Genomic DNA, 21,725 nt, shown 5'->3' with positions numbered 1-21,725 from the left:
TTTGTAGTTACATAGCTTTGATTGCATCACCCAAACTTTGTTATAATTCAAACTTACAAGATGTATATTTACGTTTAAATTTACTAAAGAATATTTACAATGACGCGTACGCCTAGATATGGAAGACTTATAATTAAATTGACTATTAATATGAATTAAATGTTACCTAAGTCTTAAATTATGTCATGTTCAGAGATAGCTACCAATAAGCTTCATAAGTTTAGTACATGACCAACTAAACATACTAAAATAACTATTAGTGGACTCTTGAATACATTTATTTATACATTTCTTAATAAATACATTAAATTCAAAATAAAATTTACATATATTTCGGTTTACTTGTCACTTTATTGGGTAACTATTATGTGAACCAAATATTTGTATAAACGATTAAAATATTTATTTATTTGTTAAAATAATTCTTAGTTATAATATTATACATTTCAATTGAATCGAGGAAAAGAAAATCATTTAAGGAAAAGCTTTTTCAATTCTATCTTGATTTTATTGCAATTGTCCCAAAAAAAAAAATCAAAATCTAGTACGGTTACTAGATCTCGGAGAAAATTGCAGTTTACTTTCTATTACAGTATAATTAAATTTTTTAGTTATTGTGCCTTGGTTAGTACCAATCATCTACCCATAATGTACTAGTTACGTATTGGGCTGGCTACAAACGTTGGTTCCAACATTCAAAGCAAATCCTTGGTTTTGCAAACAACATTGGCTCCAACGTTGGATGAACGTTAACAGTTGGCATACACATCGATACTGATCGCTTAATATTTAATACCATGGATATTATATGGTAAATATATTACACGCTTATTTATTTCTGTAGAAGGTTATTCGTCCTTATAAAAAGGCTAGTATAAAAGCCTTGTTTCAATATTGTTTAGCTAGCGGGCGAGGTCAAATTTTCAAAATAAGCTCATTATCAATTCATTACTAAAAACTATATTTAAAAAGGAAGAGAAAAGTGTGCATTTAAACGTGGTAACACAATATTTTGGCATTTAGGTCACCACTAATACGCTATAAGAAGCATTCGCATCTATGACAGAGAAGAACAGGACACAGGTATACAAAAATATTTGAAGGTACATTGTGGGAGAGAGACAGCGCTCTACAATGTGAGTAGCGGCATCTCACTTCCACACTGGTCTTTTCTTGACGGCTAATAATAAAGCATGTAGTGATCAAGTTGGCACCAAGTATAAGAATTCCTTAAGAATTACCATCTTGTCAGAAAGTAGTCAAAATAAATAAATATATAATAATGTGCCTTAGTAGGGTGAAATCTTGTAACTTATAAAACTTCAAGCGTGACAAAAAGTCGGTACTTCATATAAGAATATGTATATAAACACAAATCTCTTAAAACATTAATTTAATTTATTATATTTTATTATAAATCATGATTATTAATCATGTCTCATCTGTCTCAATCATTAATCATGATTATAGCATTATCAAAAAGCATCACAATCAAAACCTCCTTTTAAATACATACTTACATAAAGATTAAATAAGTACAAAAGTAATAGAACCATACAATTACTGTTAATGTACTACTTGTATTGTTGAAATGAATAATATAGCAACGTTTTACTAAAAAAGAAATAATAATATTCAATAGTTGAGACTTTAAGCTAGAGTATAATTTATGCTATTTACAATATATAGTGGTGTTCAGAGCTTTAGGGTCAACGCAGCAAAGAGAATTGCGTAGCACTCGAAAATCAACTTTAGGCCTTTGACATAAAGTACATAATTAGAACGTATGAACATAATAAAATGTTCACGCAAACACAACGAGGCAAATTAGGCATTTATACACCTTATTCCAGTAGGCATTACGGTTTATTTTCGAGTGCCAGAATAAATGATAGTATTATTGTATTCAAATGACTCTGAACAAACACTATCAGTTGATAAACAACTGGCAAGAGCTAACAACTATAAAATTAATGGCATTAATAACTTTCAACTGTCGTGAATGTGAGAAACCAGTTTACTCGCCTTGACATAACGTAATAAAGAACGCCATATTTTAAAGTATTCTCGAATTGTATAAAGACTGTATTGTGGCATTAGAATAACAATAGTTTCAGTAAAAGTGAGGGATGGCAATATGTAGACAGATAGCGCCATCCTTTTCCACCATAGGACAGAGGTAACAAAAGCTGAAGCTTGTACATCTTAAGACATGAAATATCTTGAATTGTTGCCACTTCATACGTATCATGAAAAAAATAAATTTAAAATATATGCCAAACAAGCAATTGTCTTAAAATTATATTGCATTTACTTTTGGCGTCTCGGACTAAATCTAAAATTACTTTTGTGATTTATAAGAAATGAATCTTCTGCCTGAATATGGGCTGTGGACACTTAGAAGTTATTGTCCCATCCAGAAAGGTCATCTGGTGGCGGTTCATCGCCGTCAGCTGGGTACTGATCGAAGTTGTGTGTGTCGACTGGAGACTTCACAACAGGAGTGATCGGCGGCTCCAGGGAACGAAGTGCAAGACCTTCCCAGTTGAAGCCATCGAACCATCTGGAATTTAGAAGAAAATTAGGTGTTATCACTTGTCCATGAGAGGTTTCTCTCAAGTCCATTCTACTTCGAAATACATTTGAGTAATGAGAAGAAAATAATTGCGAGAAAAAAAAATAGAACATTTTCTTTGTCAAATAATGCTTTCAGAAGTCATTGATGATAAAAAATTTAATTAATCCTAGACAATTTAAGTCTGAATATTCACTATACCCAAATGTCGAACTATCCAGTCCTCATAAGACTTTCCCATACATGATTAAATAAAAAAAGAAGATTCCAATCATCATCATCAGCAATTGGGTTCCCAAAATGTTAAATACTTATTTCTCTACTTACTTGTGTTTCTGTATCTCCGTGATACCTCCCCGCTGGTAACCAAGTCGTTCTGCAGGGTTGTCGCGACACAATTTCTTGATGAGGTTGGCTGCGTTCCTTGTGATGCAACGAGGGAACTCCACTGCGTCGATACCCTTAAGGATCTTGTTGTATGTCTTCATGGGATCGGTGCCCGTGAAAGGCGGTGAACCAGTCAGCAACTCAAACATGAGGACACCTAGAATAAGGAAAGAAAAAAGTGAATAACGGCGAAATAATAAACGAAAAACTGGCACTGAAACCAGGTATGGATTTATGATTTATGTCCGAAAAATACATGGAATGGTTTATTTTTGTGTCCGTCAAAGTTTTAGGATGTTCAGTAAATAATAATGCTGCATTTTCAATTGTATTGGCCATTGATAGTTTTATAGCTTAAAATAAAACTAAAGAAATAGAACTATTGTTAAACGAACTATAGAAAAAAAATAACATCAAACTTACTCAAGCGTTAAGCGAAACTAGACACGGTCAAATCATGAGGTAATAGGTATTTGACATCATTTCAAAGGATGGAAGTGGTTTCAAAACAGTGAATGACAAATGAAGTGCGACTATTGTGAGAAACTAATGACTAATGCGCCATATCAAGCGTTATATCAGTCGGCTTTAAGTTGACAACTTGTATAAGTCGTAAATGACAATCATTATACACATTATGTTTTCTGTATGGGTAAATTCTCCAGATCAGACATTGAAACTAACAGGAATAACACATATTTCCTACATTTTTTGCCGTTTGGTGATTTTTTTCTTACGTATTAGCGTCACCTAAGACAAATAACGCACATACTTGTTATAAATAAAGTTCCTTACCTAATGACCAGTAATCCGCGCTGATATCATGACCTCTGTTCATGATAACCTCAGGAGCAACGTACTCCGGTGTACCACAGAACGTCCAGGTCTTGCGACTTGCTTGAAGCTTCTTTGAGAAACCGAAGTCCACTAGTTTTACGTAGCCTTTCGAGTCTAATAGTAAATTCTCTGGCTTGAGATCCCTGAAAACAGAATTGAATTACCTACTTAAACTATGATATCTTAAAGGGGCAAGTCAGGAGGCAGAAAAAATGGAAAATGAAAATCTAAAGAAATGGTAGATACAACTTCCAGCAGAATACGCCACTGGTGAATTTAATCGAAATCATTTTTTTTTGTCTAAATCTCAGCTATTTGTTTACCTGTAAATAATATTCCGTGAGTGAAGGTAGTGGAAGGCTTCAACAACGCAAGCTGTGTAGAATCTTGTAGTAGCGTCATCAAATTGTCCTGAAACAGAAAAACGGGATTAACATAAGAAAGCCATGAATCAAAAGGTTGAAGTTTATTTTTGTTCGGGAACGCAAAAGGTGACTCACCTCGATCTCTTAAAATAGTCCACAACTCTCCTCCAAGGCAAGTCTCCATCAGCATATACAAGTATTTACGATCTTTAAACGTCTTATACAACTTGACAATGAATTCGCAGTTCATTTCGGACATTATCTCCTTTTCTGACATGATGTGCTGTTGCTGCCTCGTCTCAACGATCTGGGCCTTCTTCATCTGTTTCAGGGCGAAAGATCTGCTGGAGTCGCCCTGGATCTGGACTAGCTCCACGCGACCAAAGCCTCCGATACCAAGTGTGGCAATGATGCGGAGATCTGATAGACGCAGGTTTGCGAATTCTTCGTTCAATCTGAAATTTACAATTTAAATTGTTACTTTTTATGATCTCAGTTTTTGGAATACACGACGAATTTAATGGATTTAAAATGTTTATTAGATTCTGAATACAAGTATTGAAGAAATACTTTGAACAGATATTTGTTTTTCCAGTGAAAATTTTTCAATCTAAGGCCTTTATTTAAGTACATTTTGTAATTCAGAAGACCAAGACATTAAGCACCAAAATCTCAGTTCAATAACTCATAATAACTTTCTTATCAGACATAATTGATTTGTCTTTTGTTTTTTCTCGAAATCCATTACTAAGTCATCCAGATGCGCCATGCACCTATTGTTTTCATTGGAACATTCACAATCTGTGCAACAAAAACGCGGGAAACGTAATTGTTATCGCTCAATGCCGCAGCAGACACATTTTCTACGTCAAAGAGGAAAGTTAATAACCGATTTGCTTCCACTCTTTAATTAAATTCGACATTGATGAGTAGAAAGTTAATAAATTATTTTTAAATTACTGTAAACTTACCGTGCGTTAAAATCCGTATCGTTTGCAGGGATAAGAGAGAAAATGTATTAAAGAAGTGAAATCACTTTTCCATTCGTTTTGTTTTAAGTCCTATAGTACTATTGTTCGTTGTAAAAATAGTTGTACAATGGTAGCAAGTGCGTATATATTGTGACGTTATCGTAGAAAATAAGTTTGGTATTGTGTGAACTTGACATAAGAAAGTAGACATTGGAAACAAAACATGATAAGATTATAATCCTCTGTAATAAAAATAAGACTACCATTACAGATTGTGAAGATAACTTTAAATAAACTTGAACTTATATGCTGACTATTTTTAAAGACTCCTGCACTAAGGAGTTTACTCTTTGTGTTGTAGGGGGTTTTACAAACATTCAACTATTCAAGTCACTTGCACAAAATACCCAAACTTAGGACGTCAAGCATTCGTGGTCCACACCATCGCTTGTCTAAGCGGGTATCGAAAAGTTTGGCATGGTGACCTCAACCACTCTGCAATAGGCATACAATTGCAATACCCCTGCCAATATCGGCAGAAACTTATCTTGTTCAGTTGACCCTAAATACACCATTGATATTCCCAATTGTCTTTCTATCTCTACTTCTTGACATCTGTCTAAGAGTGGGTAGCTAAGAAAGAACGGGCTTAAACATAATTTAGAAGAAAAATGGGGCTCCTACTTTTCGGATCTCTCGTATTGTTCTTATTCGCTTACTTAATGATCAGATGGACTTACCGTGCCCTGCTTTCTCCTTCGTCCTTGTACTTGGTGCGGATCTCGTCGAGAGTCGAGATCAGCTGGTTGAAGGTCTCTCGGTCGATGACGAGACACGTCGTGCCCTCCGGCGAGTCACAGATAATGTTCGCCGTTCGAAGATCGTCCCTGGAAAATGGTGATGGGAAACTTTAGGAACAGATTGATAAAAGAAATGGAAGTAAACATAAAGAAAGACTTGATAAAGGAACTTGATATATTATAATGTTAATACATACAGATTTCCAAGAAAATCTAAGAAAAGCACCAGTCTCTCACAAAGTTTTGATTGTTCACTTAATTAATGTATTTAGTCTTTTGCAAAGTTTGTGATGAGAGAATAAATGAATATATGATGATACTAGCTGTTGCTCGCGACTTCGTACGCGTGGTTAGAAGATATAAGTTATAATTTATACCTGTCTTCTATCTATCCATCTGCCTTCTATCTACATATCGTGTAGGATTCAGTCAGCGTTTGCAATGAAAGCGCAAAAAATGTGTTTTTTTACAACCTCACATTAGAAACCTCAAAAATTGTAGCCTACGTGTTATTCTGATGTATAAGCTATATTGTGGTCAAGTTTCATTCAAATCCATTCAGTAGTTTTTACGTGAAAGAGTAACAAACATCCATACATCCATACTTACAAACTTTCGCCTTTATAATAGTAGTAGGATTGCACTTATTAACCATTGGCTAAGAATTCCCACTTTCAATTAATAATCAATTTGTTGACAGGAGAATTCTTCAGATCTTTTTCTAGCTTATTCTCGTACATACATTGTCAACATCATTCTTTATAACAAAGCAGGAAAAAAAACAAAAGATTATCGTTAAAGTAAACAACAAAGATCATAGACAATGCTATTGACTAGACAAATGAGTTGACGAGAAACATTCAAACATTCTTTATTAACTAACAGCGTACACATAAAAATATCTTAAGAATTCTATTAAAACTATACGTAGCGAAAGTTTGTTTGTTTGGATGTATGTTTGTCGTCCTTTCACACAAAAACTACTTGACAGATTTCGATGAAATTTGGCATGTATAAAGTTTGATTTTTGAATTAAAACAAAGGATACTTTTCATCTTAAAATAATGGAAAATATAAGCATAACCGAAGGATTGTGCTAGTATGAAAAAATAAATGTCAAGCTTTCTTACCCTTGCAACGCCTTCTCACCGAAGAAATCGCCTTTCGTGAGAGTTCTAATGAATTTCTCATCGTTAGTGTTTGGCGGTTTCTGAGTTACTTTCACCTGAAAAAAATAAAAGATAACTTTTAGTACATTAAGTTATGAATTATCCATTCACTTAGTAAGGTTGAAACAGTATTGCTTACAAAAAATGTTTCAGGTATTCGTCTGATCGGTTATAAAATGCATGTTTAAGATCCGTTATTCCTACAACAGGACACACAGGAAAAGTAGAGTTACCGCTTGATTAAACTTGTTTTCTCCAGGATTCATTCTAAAATTTTGGTTTCATATCTATTTATAATAAAATATTTTTAACTTGTCAAACCTTAAATTAATTAACAACAACTAAGCCAGTAAGATATTAAAACGACAAAAATATTTTAACGAACCCCGTTTATTGCTATAAAATGTGAAACGGATGCTAACATCGAAAGTTGTCATTAAATTCCGGATGAACCAGTGAGGTATGGCACCGCCTAACAGGCATTAATGTTCAGCCATCATAATAAGCTCAGCAATTTAGCCACTACCATGTAATTATTTGCTCCGTTATGTAAATTAGTAATTAGCTAGCTGATAAGGCAGGCAATAAATTCTTTACGTTTCTTGAGTCAGTTAAAAATGGAACATGCAACGGTAACAAACAATGTGAAGCTATCCTTTAGTTTATAATTTACTTGCTTAAGGCCGTTTTCGATTTCTATCTATTTTGAATAATGACATACATATTTTTCTCGAAATTGTATCTTGTACCCAACCCAGTGAGCCACGGTTTTACCAGCAATCGAATGTAGATATATGGAACGATGACATTACAATTGTCTCGAAATTAGATTTCTTTATATTCGTTTTTTTTTTAAGTATTATTGTTTTAAATGTTATACGAAAAAGAGACAAACATTTGATAAGAAAAAAACGTAATAGGCCGCCTGCCACCGATTGTATAAATAAAAGTGAATGAAGTATTTCTGAATTAAAATGGCTTTACAAACAAACACTTGAAAAATAAAAACAAAATAAATAATTCGAACAACAAAATAAATCCGGAACTAAGCTAGTCCCGCGTTATTCGGTAACCGAAGCGAAACGAGGCGGACTCAATGATGCATCAAGAACATAATAGCCGAAACGTTCACACCTCGCATTGGATTAAAACATTAAAAATAGACGATTCCGTTTCAGAACTAGCTATTTTTGTCATTGTTATACCTATAACCATGGAAATAGGAGCGTTGGCACATACTAATACCATTAAGTGTTCATAATGAAATATTTCATGCTCTACATTTAGTTCGTAGTTTTTTTGTGCTTTAAAAAACCGTATTATTTCAGGCTAGGTAATAAGCTTGTTATACGGTAGAAAAACAGAACGGTATATATCCGGGTTTACAGTGAAAATAAATCCTAGCCCTGAATAGTCCAAAATTTAGTCTAAATATGGATAAAGATTTTTCTAAATAGGAAAAACAAAGAGTTACCCGTTCAAAAACTGAGTAAATACTGGGTCAAAGATAAACATAGAACATCATTCTCACTCTTAAATAGTCCGGAAATGGTTTTATGGACTAGTCAAATTAAACAACCAATTTTGATAAAAAGTGAAGCTTACAAACATTCGTGAGATAGCAACGAAAATTGAAGATAAGGAAGTTTCAATAACGGTTCCTACAAACGTAGTCATCCGAATAATTTTAAAAGGAACTTTGTTCAAACTTTAAGGGTCTTTTGATATTTTGTTCCAAAATCAGTGGATTAAACCCTCTCCTGCCTAAGCCTACTAGACCTATTGAGCAATTCTAAATATACCATTTTAAGGAACTCCCTATTGGTAAATTGGTACTAAAATGGAAGCGTTGTAATTGGTGTTTGAGTAATTGTCGTTTCCGTTCAGCGCAGTACCCCACCCGCAACCTAACTCAATGTTAATTTGCGTCAACATAGCATATGTCGTAGACGGTTTTGAATTTTCTAAATATTAATATAATTTACAAAAAAGCTTCGATAAATCCAAAAATTGAACCTATACACGTCCTGATACAAACGTGTAATGTAATACACATTTATAACTAACGACTAAATTATAAACATTAATCGTTTCTGACTTAAAGGTCGAGACAAGAGCTAGACTTGAGAATATAAATGTTTTTCTAAGAAACGTAACGAGTAATCTGTGCAATCATTTGCTGTAACGAATTGTCATTTAATCCGCTGCTTTGGAACAATCATAACAGGTTCTCTCACCATCGCGGTTTATTCTAGATCTCAACAAATTCTGTCATTTGTACAGGCTTATTAAACAATTTGTCATACTCGTAATAAGCAAAAATGGACCTTATTATGAAGACATCAACGTTTATTTTTAAGTCGTAAGTTATGTAACAACTTGTTCAACTAAGTTAGTATTTTCCGCTTGACCAATAATTCGGCGATCCGTAGTATTTGTACTAATTGTTTTAAATTTCAAATTTCTTCATACAGATATAAAATTTATGTAACGAATCCTTTGACCGACTTTTACGCCTTTATAGCCTAAGTTAATATTTAACATGTTACGAAACACGATTACAGAAAAAAATTGGGAACATTCGTTGAAATACCGATATCATCTACATACATTTAAAAGAATTACTTACTTCATTTTTATCACTTATTGTTAGTTTTGATATTTTCTTGGATTTTAGAACAGTGCTCTGTCTTATAACCTTGTAAATTCGAAACGGACTGATAACAACACTTTGTTCAAATTGTCTAACAATTATCTCGAGAATGAGAGAACTAATTATAATTAGATGATCGTCATAAGATTCCTAACTTGTATTTATTTCGACAAAAGTGTCTATCGTCATGCCGAATAAAAATATTATATTTCTATGTCATTGTATACTTGACACTTGAAATAAAAACGAGTTTCAAAGACAAATAACAAAATGGTTCCGCATTCATAGCTTAGTTCAATATCTAAATGTTTGTTGATTGGTCCGCGCGAAATATCTCGATTCGTTTCGATTTTTATGTAAATAAAATCGTGTACTTGCATAAATTGATGCTATGCGCACTCAATGCAAGCATTCTTTAATGCAACCGCTCTTAGGGTGACGTAGAGACGAAACGATTTATCAAATACTTTATTGAAATTTTCAGTTTAAGTAACCTTATCCCAAGCTATTTTGCAGTCGATTTCCAGAATTGTACTTATTCGACCTTCATTCATTACCATTTTTCAATGTACCACAGGACCCCAAAAAGAACCAAAACGCCCAAGGTTACCCTGTTTTACCCTTTTTTAATGCAACACAAAAATACGCAAAACAATTATTCGAACAATAAAAACAGTGAGCTATATTTCCCACAAAATTGTATAAAATCTGGCCTCAAAATGCCATACTTGTAATCCTCTCGCTTGTGCACAGTGCGCTGACCTTGTGGGCACAATGGCCAGGCTTTTGGCCTCTACCACAGTGTTATATAAAAATGTCGGTACAATGATTGCAATTGTTTTATTCGACTGATACAGTGATTGACAATGAATTGTCATTAAAAACAAATGAATGAGTCTTATCGAATGTTACGTTGAAGCTTCTGTTTTCAATCAACTTTTTATTCTACTATATTTTTATGTATATTATTTAATGCAATAATGTAGGCGAAAATTATAATTATACTTAAATTGGTCTAATAAATCATGTTTTCTTGCATGCGTCGGATTTTCAATGAAATTTAACAAGATAATAGTAAATTAATGTTTATAGATACGTATATTTCAAATGTCATTTCAAGACTTGGGCGATTTATATTAATATCGAAATACCCGTGCATTTGCACCAGGCAGGAATAACAATCAATGTTTGCGGAGACGTAATTCTAAATGCCAAGGTGAACTTCTTGCACAGTCACCATTCCGCGGCACGAATGTTATATACAATTTGTTATGTGGACATAGGAAATTATAAGGCTTTCGAAAGTGCCTGGTTGAGACAAAATACCAGGTATTATATCGTTATGCAAACGGGCTTACATCAAAGACCCTGTGTTTTAGGGTAACGTACCCAAGTAACAACACAAGATAATATTCGACACGTGTGCTCGGAGTCATATGGAATGATTGCAAGATTTTTAAGGAGAAGAAAATATTCCGAGACAGAGACCCAGGCATGGTTTTGGCATGTTTATAGCTCATGGTACAAAGCACTTGGATGGCTTTTGGCTCAGTTACACACTGCAAAAATCTTGTAATTCTAATACCTCTTGACAGATATTCACAAATACAATTCGAAAAAAAATATTAATGCAAGTATTTGCGGTAATAAAAAACTGTCCAAAAATTCATTCGAAGAACAGAGAGTCCTTTTTATACAAAATTCACGTCACGTTAAGGAAAACACAATAAAACCTTTTTGGAGTTTCTTTCCACGTCTAGAATACTAACTCTACAATCACAACTTATTGTTCGCCGTAACTGTTATATAATCAAAAGTAATATTTTGAAAGTGAAAAGATTACGGATCATCGGATTACGTGAAGACGGATAATATGTTTACAAAATACGGAGGTGTGGTCAAAGGTAAAAAAGTCATGGCGACTGTGGGCCAAACGAAAGTCGGTCCAGTCCACACGTATAGTAAAATTGTCGTGTTTAGAGATCGACCAGATTAATATATAACTTGTTTTTGCCGACGGCTTTTTAATGGTTTTTTTTTTGTGGAGTAGGGAATTAAAGTTGAGATAACTTCTTTTTTTATAAACGTATGTAAATGAACAATTGGAAAATGAATGTAACACACTCGAGAATAGGTTTGCAAAAGTGATTATTGATTTTTCAGTAAATAAACAGTTTGGTACATTCAAAGTAAAATTTTAACTTCGCCTTTTTGTAAAGGCATTTAATTACATGTATTGTTGAATGCATTTAGAGATAAAAATAGCATTTAATGGCAAATACAATTTCTTTCTAATAAAAAACACTTAACTATCATAACAACGTTCATCAGGTTTCTACCAATAAAAAAGTATTTTATATATATATATATATTCTATTTTGTCACACTGCCATAATGTTTATAAATTTAACTATTCCGCAAACTGGTTTAAACAAGAAAATGATTAGATAATAATTGTTTAACGAGGCAAGATAAAAACAAATGACTAACAACATCTATTTATAAATAATGGAAAAGTTGTCATCGTATTCTTGACGACATTTTGTTTTCAATAATAATTATGATTATTGAGACATTCATACAACAAGGTTATTTATAACTAAGGTTGTTTCTTTTTGAAACCTTGATTTGATTCTTAAATATCAACCTAGGAATTACAATATTGTAATTTATCTTTGACATTTTGTATTTAATGAGAATGGAGCAATGCATATATAATGTTGGTTTTAAAGATCAAGTATCCAGGATATAGAATATAATCAGTATCTCAGATTGTAATTATTTCAAGTATTTATTACATCATAAAAGTATTATTATTTTTCGTTATTAGATTTGATGGATTAATCAAGGTTTGCCGCTTATTTTTACAAGTTTTTAGATTATGGTGCCGGGACCTAAGCGACGAGTTCTTAAAAGGAAAATAATAAATAAAAAGTAATCTTACCTGTCCCTTAGAGATGATGAAGAACGTGTCACCCCTAGCTCCTTGCCTAATGATGTAATCTCCATTCTGGTAGTGTGTCTCCTCGAGTACATCGGATATCTTGATAAGGGTGTCTTCTGGCAAATCTTTGAAGATCGGTACACTGAAAAACAAATACACGTTAATTTTCACAGACGCTTTCGATCGAGTTTACTCGATAGAATCGAGTATCGTCCCGATTAAGTTAATATCGATGGTTTTTACTCGAAAACCCGACCCGAGCACTAATTGGTACAGTGTTACGATTTGGAACAACACTTGATCGAAAGCTGACGACGTTGATAACACTCGATTGGTAATCGATTTTCATTTCGATACTGAACTTAAAAAAATCGAAATAAAAAACAGAACTTAAACAATTTCGGGAGCAAGTCAGCTGCTATCATAGTTATATCATCAGAAGAAGTAGGTTCGGTTACGTTTGCGAATAGAAAGTGCCCAGTTGTTGGTTATGGAATTTCTAAGTTAGAAAATAAACGAGTGGCAATGTTATGTTGTATAATGTTATGTCATATTTTTTGTGTTTTTTGATAGTGTTTCGTTTTCGGTATAAGTTCTTGTCGATAGATTTAAGAAAACATTTCGCTCTGTTAAAGTGTGTAATAAAAGGTCTACCTATTGCTTGCTTTTTTAGCTGATCCAATTAACTTTAAGTTAAGTTTTACTTTATTTATATAATTTTCTATTTATGTTTTTTTTTTATTCGCAAGCATTATAATATTTCTAACTCTGCCTATGAGAAGAATTTACTTTTTATTTATTTATTGTTAATTTCCTAATACACCGTCTGTAATTAAAGTAAAAAAAACATGATAGTACCTACATTTTATTGCACTGATATCTTTAAACTTACATTAAAATACACGGTAAGTTTATTAAATAACCTGATTATATTTCATCCAGTTTAATGTACTTATAGTTAATTAATTCAGCGAGGTACTTTTGAAAGTGAACGCTGAGAGTCCGGTCAACGTTGCAAGGTTTCCGTATGTGAGTCATAGGCTTCGATAAACATTTATTTGACGTATTAAATAAGTTGTTTATGAGTATCCTGGTATATTTCAAGTATCGACACAGTGCTAGACACGAAATAAAAAATAAAGGTCGTTAGTCTATACATACAAAATTAGATGATCGATGCTCTTTGGGCATAAAAAATCAGGCAGAAATACATTGTCCTCGATATAACGTTGGTTGAAAGTCGAAATTAACTACGAGAAAAAATATTATTTCTACTATGTATGACTAGCTGTTGCCCACAGGCCCGCCTATTCAAATCGAAAATGATCCTACGGGAACATAAAATTGGCATACAAACAATCCTATGTCTTAATCCTGGTAATAAACTATCTGAGCACCAAATTTCATTAAATCCGTTCAGTGATTTTTGCGTGAAAGAGGAACAAACATCCATACATCCAAACTATCGCGTTTAATAAACAGGAAGTAGGATTGTTTAACATAAAGTATCTTCCTTATTGTCGCATACACAACGCAATAATTACAACTCAGATCTGGAATGACAAGTATTGATTATAGTTTAATCACTACTGTATAGAAATGTCCCTCTTATCAGACAACTAGCTGTTGCCCGCGACTTCGTCCGCGTCGTTAGAAGATATAAGTTAGGAATTTTTGAATGGAAGCCCTCGAAGAGGAATCATTATCCCTGCTTTTTCCACATTTTCCATTGTATCTTTGCTCCTATTAGTCGCAGCGTGATGGTATATAGCCTAAAATCTTCCTCGATGAATGGTCTATTCGACACAATTTTTTTTTTAATTTGAACCGTTCCTAAGATTAGCGCGTTCAAACAAACAAACTCTTCAGCTGTATATATTAGTATAGAAGATATAAATTAAACGAACATACAGAATCGAGTCATCAGAGCAGTACAACGTGTTATTATGGTAACTGTGCGTCACAGTCGGCTCCAATGAAAATTGCTACAATCGCACAATTTTTCACGGTCAATACACTGTGAACTAAAAGCTTGTGATGTCAATATTTATTATTTTACCGCTATTTATACTCAGTACCATACAACATATTCTGCTCGTCTTTTGTTTGTTGTATTAGTAATTTTGTCGTGGTGCCCTTGCGGTTTTAAGTATAGACTTGTATGCATGAGGCGATCTTCAATGTGATTTTCTTAAAGTGACATGTATTTTCCTACACGTCTAATCACTAATCTAACGTTGGATGAAAAATACGTACTTAAACTTGTTTTCATATTATTGGAATCTGATAATGACAACTCACATACGCCTTCGGGATGGTCAAACTTTTTAATATAGGCTGGTATTATAATTATTGTTAATTTAGAAGCCTATAAATGTCAAACATGTGATTAAAGACATCCCATATAAGAATGAGCACTGAGCACATATCCTAAGGATGAGCACTGATAAATATCTACGCTTGTTTGCAATTTTTGTCGTGACAATGTCATTTTTTCTATTTGGCCCCATGTTGCCTCTCATTTGTTTCCGGAATTAGGGTAATACATTCAACTTTGAAAACGTCACATTTATACTTCCTAGCATTGGATTCTAACTTGCAATCTCGTGCGAAACAAAGTCGTTCATTGAACCGCAAGGTTTGATGGTACACAAGGTACATTCATACTAATAGTATTCATTAATAATTCTTCCATGAAACATGTGATCTAATATTAAAACATTATACGAAATAGTTTTCGGGGTTCCGTACCACCCAAACGGTAAAAACGGAACCCTATTACTGAAATCCACTTTTTGTTCGGCTGTGATAGTAAAGCAGCTATATTTTTATTAATATTAGATGATGTGCAATATGTCTTCATTTGAACAAGGAATAATAAAAAGTTACTTGACAATTCGTCATAAAATTAATGAGTACCTTTTTATCTTTATCCTGCTTATTCGAAACCCTCACGTGTTGTGAGCCCGTCTCACACTTGACTGTTTTTTTTCATTCATTGGCAGTATTCCGGCCTCAATGCAAGGTTTGACAGTGGCCTCGGTCAATTTGACAGTGCTTGGTTCCGCAATGTTAGGCGAAGTTGATTTTTATTGCTTATATTTATCAGTCATGGTTACTCGTTATTCAAATTACAGTTTACCGAATTTACATGGTACTAGTTGTATAGACTCCGTTTCTAAAATATTCAAATCGAGAAGAAATATTATCGTACGCGTAAAGAGTAACTAATAAGTTACGCACGGTCGAGGTGGTGTTGCGGTTCTAAATGTAGACTTGTACGCATGGGGTGCGGGTTTGATCCCAACGTAGACAAGTACCGTACGGGACTTTTTGAATTAAAAAAAAACTTATATACACTGGAGGAAAACAACGTGAGGAAACCTCAATTCCCGATTCGAATCTGAAATTGCCAAACGATCAATTTTCAAATAATCCCTAAACAGTGAAGTGCCATCTAAAGACTGTTATTATTATAAGTTAAAGTCGCAAGATATAGCGTTACGGCGGCAAATGTCGATTGTCAGTCTACTAAACAATGTCCAACAATAACACAAAGTAAATTGAAGTCTGGTTGCGTTATTATATTGCAACATCGTGTAACTCGATGCTAATGCACAAGCGGGTAATTAACTAAAGTATGTCGAGGCAGAAGCACATGAGTGGTATCTTGGATAGAGAAAAACCTAATATCATTAATACGTACCAGAAGATTGACTGACTAGTCGATATTTCATTAAATTAGCTAAGTATATGTACTAGATTATATTTTCAATTAAAAAAAAACGACTCCCGCTCTAAGAATTCTTGTGTCGCGAGGAGGTTTCACAAACATACAGGACACATGCACAAAGACACTCGGACAATCATTCATGGATCACGCATACGCTTATCCTAAGCGGGGCTCGAACCCATGGCACGTCTCGTACAGTGTGTTTAGCGTGGTGACCTCAACCACTCGGCTATCCGTGCAATCAAATTTCAAGATGTTTTTTGTTTAAAGGGGCCACTATGCCTTGTTGCTTTGAAAGAAAGACGCCGCGCTCTTAGCCGATTGTGAGCGATTTCTTGAATAAGCTACCAGATAACTCTAGGTTAGATTAACGCTAGAGGTGGTCTATTCTATCATCGCAATAAGCAGTCAGTAGTTATTGTTTATGAGCCGTTGTTAAATGATCTAAACACCTCATCAGACATAAAATCCATTGTACATATTTAACGAGCCATACAAGTAACGTTATCAATGTTTACCACATTTTACGACAGACTTACATGATATTAACAAAATTGTTAAATGACGAAATGCGTAAAATTATTGATGGGCCAGGGAATACTCAGTAATTGCAAAGTTTCCTTAAGCAGACTTAGTTGCGGCGTAAAATTAATAAGGATTTTAACTCAACTGGTTCCCTAATATGCTTGTAAAGATGAACCGTCGTGGTGGGAACGAGACAACGCTATGCGTAGTGTAGAGCTGTTCACCTCTCACAGTAGAATGAGTAGTACTATTAGATATCTTTGTAAAAGAAACGATCGTAAAAGATAATGAAACAAGTATTGAGATATTACTTAGCAACACGACGCAAATGACACGTAAGTACGTCATTATTCAAATCATACACTTTAAACCATAGATGACCAACATTCCTACGTAAAGAATGACAAAGCAAGGAGACAAAAGTAATGAATCAGTCTGACGAGTCAGACTAAACTTGGATCCTTTCAGTAAAGTCTGAGTAAAATGATATACCATAATACATGTTCTCGTGTTTCTAGTTTAGCTTTCTTAATACAGATTACGTAGTTGCAGTGAAAGGATTGCAATTTTGCAGTCTCAAAATGTCAACTACAAACGTGACGAACGAAACTCACTAGCCAGTAAGTGAGTTTCGTAAATTGTGCGCGAGTGCTTGGGCAATTGCGTTGACACTGGTTTGCCAACAATGGCTTTGTTTTATAGTCGGTTTGATAGCTTCGATGAATATTGCATTCTATGCGTAGACACCACAATGTTCGTGTCTAACTAATACTAGCAACGGATTCGCGTGTTACTTTGGAAAGGTATTTATCTTATACTGCAAAGAATTCGAATGAATGAAACAGAAAATTGCGTGTGTAACCGTGTTCACGTGTGTGACATATCTAATGCGATTTTAAACAGTCTGCTGAACTATATTTAACTCTAAAGTCGTAAAAATTTAACCGTTCGGTGCCAAAACGGTCTGCGACTTATATGGTAATCGGAGCAGACATGACAACTTTCTTTATTATGATTTCGTAATTTACATAATACTGCCTCTGATTGGGCAATTTAGAGTGAAACAACCAAAGTGGGCTCGTTAATAATCTCATCATTTTATCGTTTATAGAACAAGAGAAATCATGTTTTTTTTCTCACATTAAGCTGTCAGCTTTTAAAATAAAGAAACAACTTAGATGAAGATTGCGAAAGAGACATTAATCTTGGGGATGATGGCTTCAACTAAGATGGATCGCCGAGTTAAGAATATGTACTGGTTCGCTGTAATAAGCAGCAGATACTAAGCATTCTACAACACGATACCCTTGATATTAAATGGAAGGTTGTCTCGAGTTACACGATACTTGAGACGTGCTCAAATAAAACTTTTTATTATGGCTAGCGCGCATTGAAAACATTTTAATATTTCATAAGTCTGTCGCCGGTATTTTATATTACAATTGTGTTATTATTATCTTTACTACAGAAATTATTGCATTCAAAACTGCGTGAACTATATGAGTTCGAAAAACTGTATTTTTATACGAAGATACAGTAATTGAATGTGGGTTACTAGATTGAAGTTGATATCGATTCTCGCGACGACAGCTCCAATAACATCGTTCAAGTTATTAATAAATCAATGTTCGTGCGTTTCAAAGCGTTCATATACATCTTGATTCTCGTTTAGACTGTATTGTGAGAGTGTAGGCCCGTCGAAAGCAGAAGAATGGGCCATTGCACGCCCATTGCATTTGCATAAGTGTCCCGAGGTCAATATCCTAGTCTGTCATCGGTACTTCGAGAAGCAAGCTTGTATTGTCGTGTACATACACATATACGATAACAGATCCTATTCAAGTAGTGTTATTAAGACCTATGCTGTCTGCCATTTGTCTGTGAGAATTCAATGCGAATAACAAAGCGTCAGAGCCATCTAATTATGTTGGATACTTAGGTATAATTTTAAATATATGTTGACGTATGTAACATTGCTCATGTTGTTTTCATGAAGAAACGGCTGTTCGGTAATAAAAACAAATGAAAGTTACCTCCGAGAATCCTTACAAATAAAATACACTTAATCTGAGAACCCGTTTCATTCCGGTTATATGTTACGTAATAAGTTAAGTCTGTAGTTTTTGCTTTAGGAACAAATGTGTGAATGGAAATTAGGGCAGTCTGTATCGAGTTGTGATAGACGAGGTACGCAAGCATGTTTGTAAGTCAAGTCACCATACTCCGGGGTTAGTGCCCTCGTTATTGTAAACAACGCGTCTTATTTGGTAAGAAAAGTCGAAATAGCTCACAGAAATAAAACTCATCGTACAAAAACACAACGATTTCTGTGCCAAGTATGAATGACTCTTGTTTTTATTAATAGAATATAGAACGGTGTGAGTTCAATGGTTTTTTAAATCATTAAAACTTGAATGGTGCTATAAAACGAACACTAAAGCATCCGTATTGCTATTTATGAAGTAAACAGGTATATCTAGGTTCTATCTAAATTAAAAACAAATGCTTGAGAAAGTTCTTTCTATCACCAGCGAGATTTCTACAACTGGTTGCTTTATGATTGTATAAAATAAAATTATAGCAATACTGTTGATTCTTTTCTATTATGCGGTTAGAATCAGTGATGATGAAACAATTTTAAAAGTAAATAAATACTCTTTCGTGACTATAATTTAATAGTTTTGTGTCAACTAAGAAACTAGAATGCAAAGCCTTATTGGATTATTTTCACATTAACCCAATAACCTAACGGAAACCCGACCCTCGGTTTATGAGACGAATTAAGACCAAAACATCCTCACTTTGATGAGAAAGTGTGTGTTCGTCAGATCACCACGACTAATTTGCTGAACCAAGAGTCATAAAATCACTGACGGCTTAAGATCTAAGCAAGAACAAAGCGCACTCTTTTACTGCACTGATTTCATGGATGTAGAAAATCTATGGAATTTCGTCAAAATGGTTAAAGGTAAAATAAAAATCGATTAATAAGATCAATAACCATAAAACTAACCAAATCATGATAATATTATCAAAAAAAAATCTTTCCAACTACACCGGGCACTCTCTAGTAAAGGAAATCTCTATATCTTGTGGTACTCTAATTTTACGTAAAATAGTTCTTACCTCTTAAGGAAGTCAGTATATTCAGCCTGGCGGATGAGTCCAGTACGCATCATGATGGTTTGGAAGCATTGTCGCTCGATGGCCCACAGCCTGCAGTCAGTAGCAGCCTTGATGGTGGCCGTACGTTTGCAGTTGTACAGAATCGCGAGCTCGCCGAAGACCTTGCCCGGAGCCATCGTACTGAGGTACTTGTTCTCCCGGGATACTTCCACTCGACCCTCTGTTAGGCAAAACGGTTTTATTAGATGTTGAATAGAAAAATTGTTGACTTACTATAAGAAATCGTGGGAGATCTAATGTATAAATTGGATTGATAATGCTTCACCGACAAGAGTCCAAATCGTACGAACTTTAAACGATTACCTATTGTTTTCATTATCATATGAATAAGCTGGTTCTGGATTGCTCCAAAAGCAAAATGACATTTCGACCATTGTTGGCATTAATAGAAAACGCTAAGATTTATGGAGATAACAGTCATGTGACTAAACGAAAGGTTATGTAATTTTCATGCAGTGTAAAAATCATAATAAAGAACGATCTTGGTGTTGGATTTCATGAATTATATCAGCAAATTAGTTTTTAGTGTACAAATGAACAAAGAAATGCATGAACTATTATGTATCAGTGCAAATATTCAAGTCAAGGATATTCATAATAAATAACCTACACTTAAAATGTAGAGCTTTAGAGAACACTTGCTTATTAACATACATTTGAATATGTATGGCGTTTAATAATTCGACATTTAAAACTAAATTAATGTCAAGATTTAACAAGTGCAAATAAAATGATGAATATACATAAAGGCGAATAGATAACAGTTATTAGGGCTAAGGGCTAAGTTACATTGTAATGGGGGCAAGTTAAGTTGTTGCAAAACTATTATTTATTACCGATTTGAAAGGTATTGAGTGCAGCACGTCTTAAATAAGCTATGATCTTGTTCCAGTTATTAATATTAGATTAAGCAACATTGTTTTTGTATCACCTGACTAGCAAACTGAATAAACCAGTCTGTATCAAATTATTAAGAAAGAGGAAAATTTCAATATCAATTGAAATAATAAAGCTCAAGGTTACTAAGATCTGAGTGCTAACTTATAGCTCTGAAAGCAAAAATTGTCGTCATTGAGGAAGTGAGATGGGGCTACGTGCTACATAGCACCTCGCTTTAAAATTTTTAATAGTACTGCTATAAAACCTTCGGAGGAGCTCGTGGCTAAGCAATAACTGCATAAGTGGATCGATCGCAGGTTAAGCTACTCTTGACGCGGTTGGTCCGTAGATGGGTGACCATCTTTGTCATAACGAGTTCCTCCGTGTTTCGGAAGGCACGTTAAATTGTGGGTCCTGGCTGTTGCCCATTAAGGGTTGAGGAGGTCAGATAGGCAGACAGTTAGACTGGAAGCTGACCCCAACATAGTTGGGAAAAGGTTAGGATGATGACTGCTATGAAACCTTCATAGTACAGAGGGTAAAGACAATTCACCAACAAACGTTGATGAGTCACCAACGGCCGGACATGACAGGGTTAATATATATAATGCAAAAGTGTAAAAACTAAACAATCAGGTTTTATGACTCTTATCTCGAAGTGTGAAAGATTACTATTGTAATTGTTGTATTATCGACTATGA

At 34.2% G+C, this 21,725-nt stretch overlaps 1 protein-coding gene across 7 annotated transcripts in view; it reads right to left on the bottom strand.

The window, feature by feature from the left end:
• The window catches only part of LOC113492093 (cGMP-dependent protein kinase, isozyme 2 forms cD4/T1/T3A/T3B-like), a 93,249-nt gene continuing 71,524 nt past the window's right edge, over positions 1–21,725 (bottom strand). For all 7 annotated transcript variants that reach the window (XM_026869421.1, XM_026869411.1, XM_026869438.1 and 4 more), the window contains 9 exons: positions 20,086–20,305; positions 12,702–12,843; positions 7,066–7,160; positions 5,876–6,022; positions 4,300–4,619; positions 4,123–4,210; positions 3,758–3,942; positions 2,903–3,119; positions 1–2,563 (listed from right to left, as the gene is read on the bottom strand). In XM_026869421.1, the coding sequence (XP_026725222.1) occupies positions 2,398–2,563; positions 2,903–3,119; positions 3,758–3,942; positions 4,123–4,210; positions 4,300–4,619; positions 5,876–6,022; positions 7,066–7,160; positions 12,702–12,843; positions 20,086–20,305 (1,580 nt within the window). In that variant the 3' untranslated portion in view covers positions 1–2,397. The remainder of the gene's footprint in view (positions 2,564–2,902; positions 3,120–3,757; positions 3,943–4,122; positions 4,211–4,299; positions 4,620–5,875; positions 6,023–7,065; positions 7,161–12,701; positions 12,844–20,085; positions 20,306–21,725) is intronic.

Source organism: Trichoplusia ni, chromosome 1 (assembly GCF_003590095.1).
Source record: "Trichoplusia ni isolate ovarian cell line Hi5 chromosome 1, tn1, whole genome shotgun sequence".
NCBI classification, from domain to species: Eukaryota; Metazoa; Arthropoda; class Insecta; order Lepidoptera; family Noctuidae; genus Trichoplusia; species Trichoplusia ni.
This window is presented reverse-complemented; position numbering and strand designations above follow the sequence as displayed.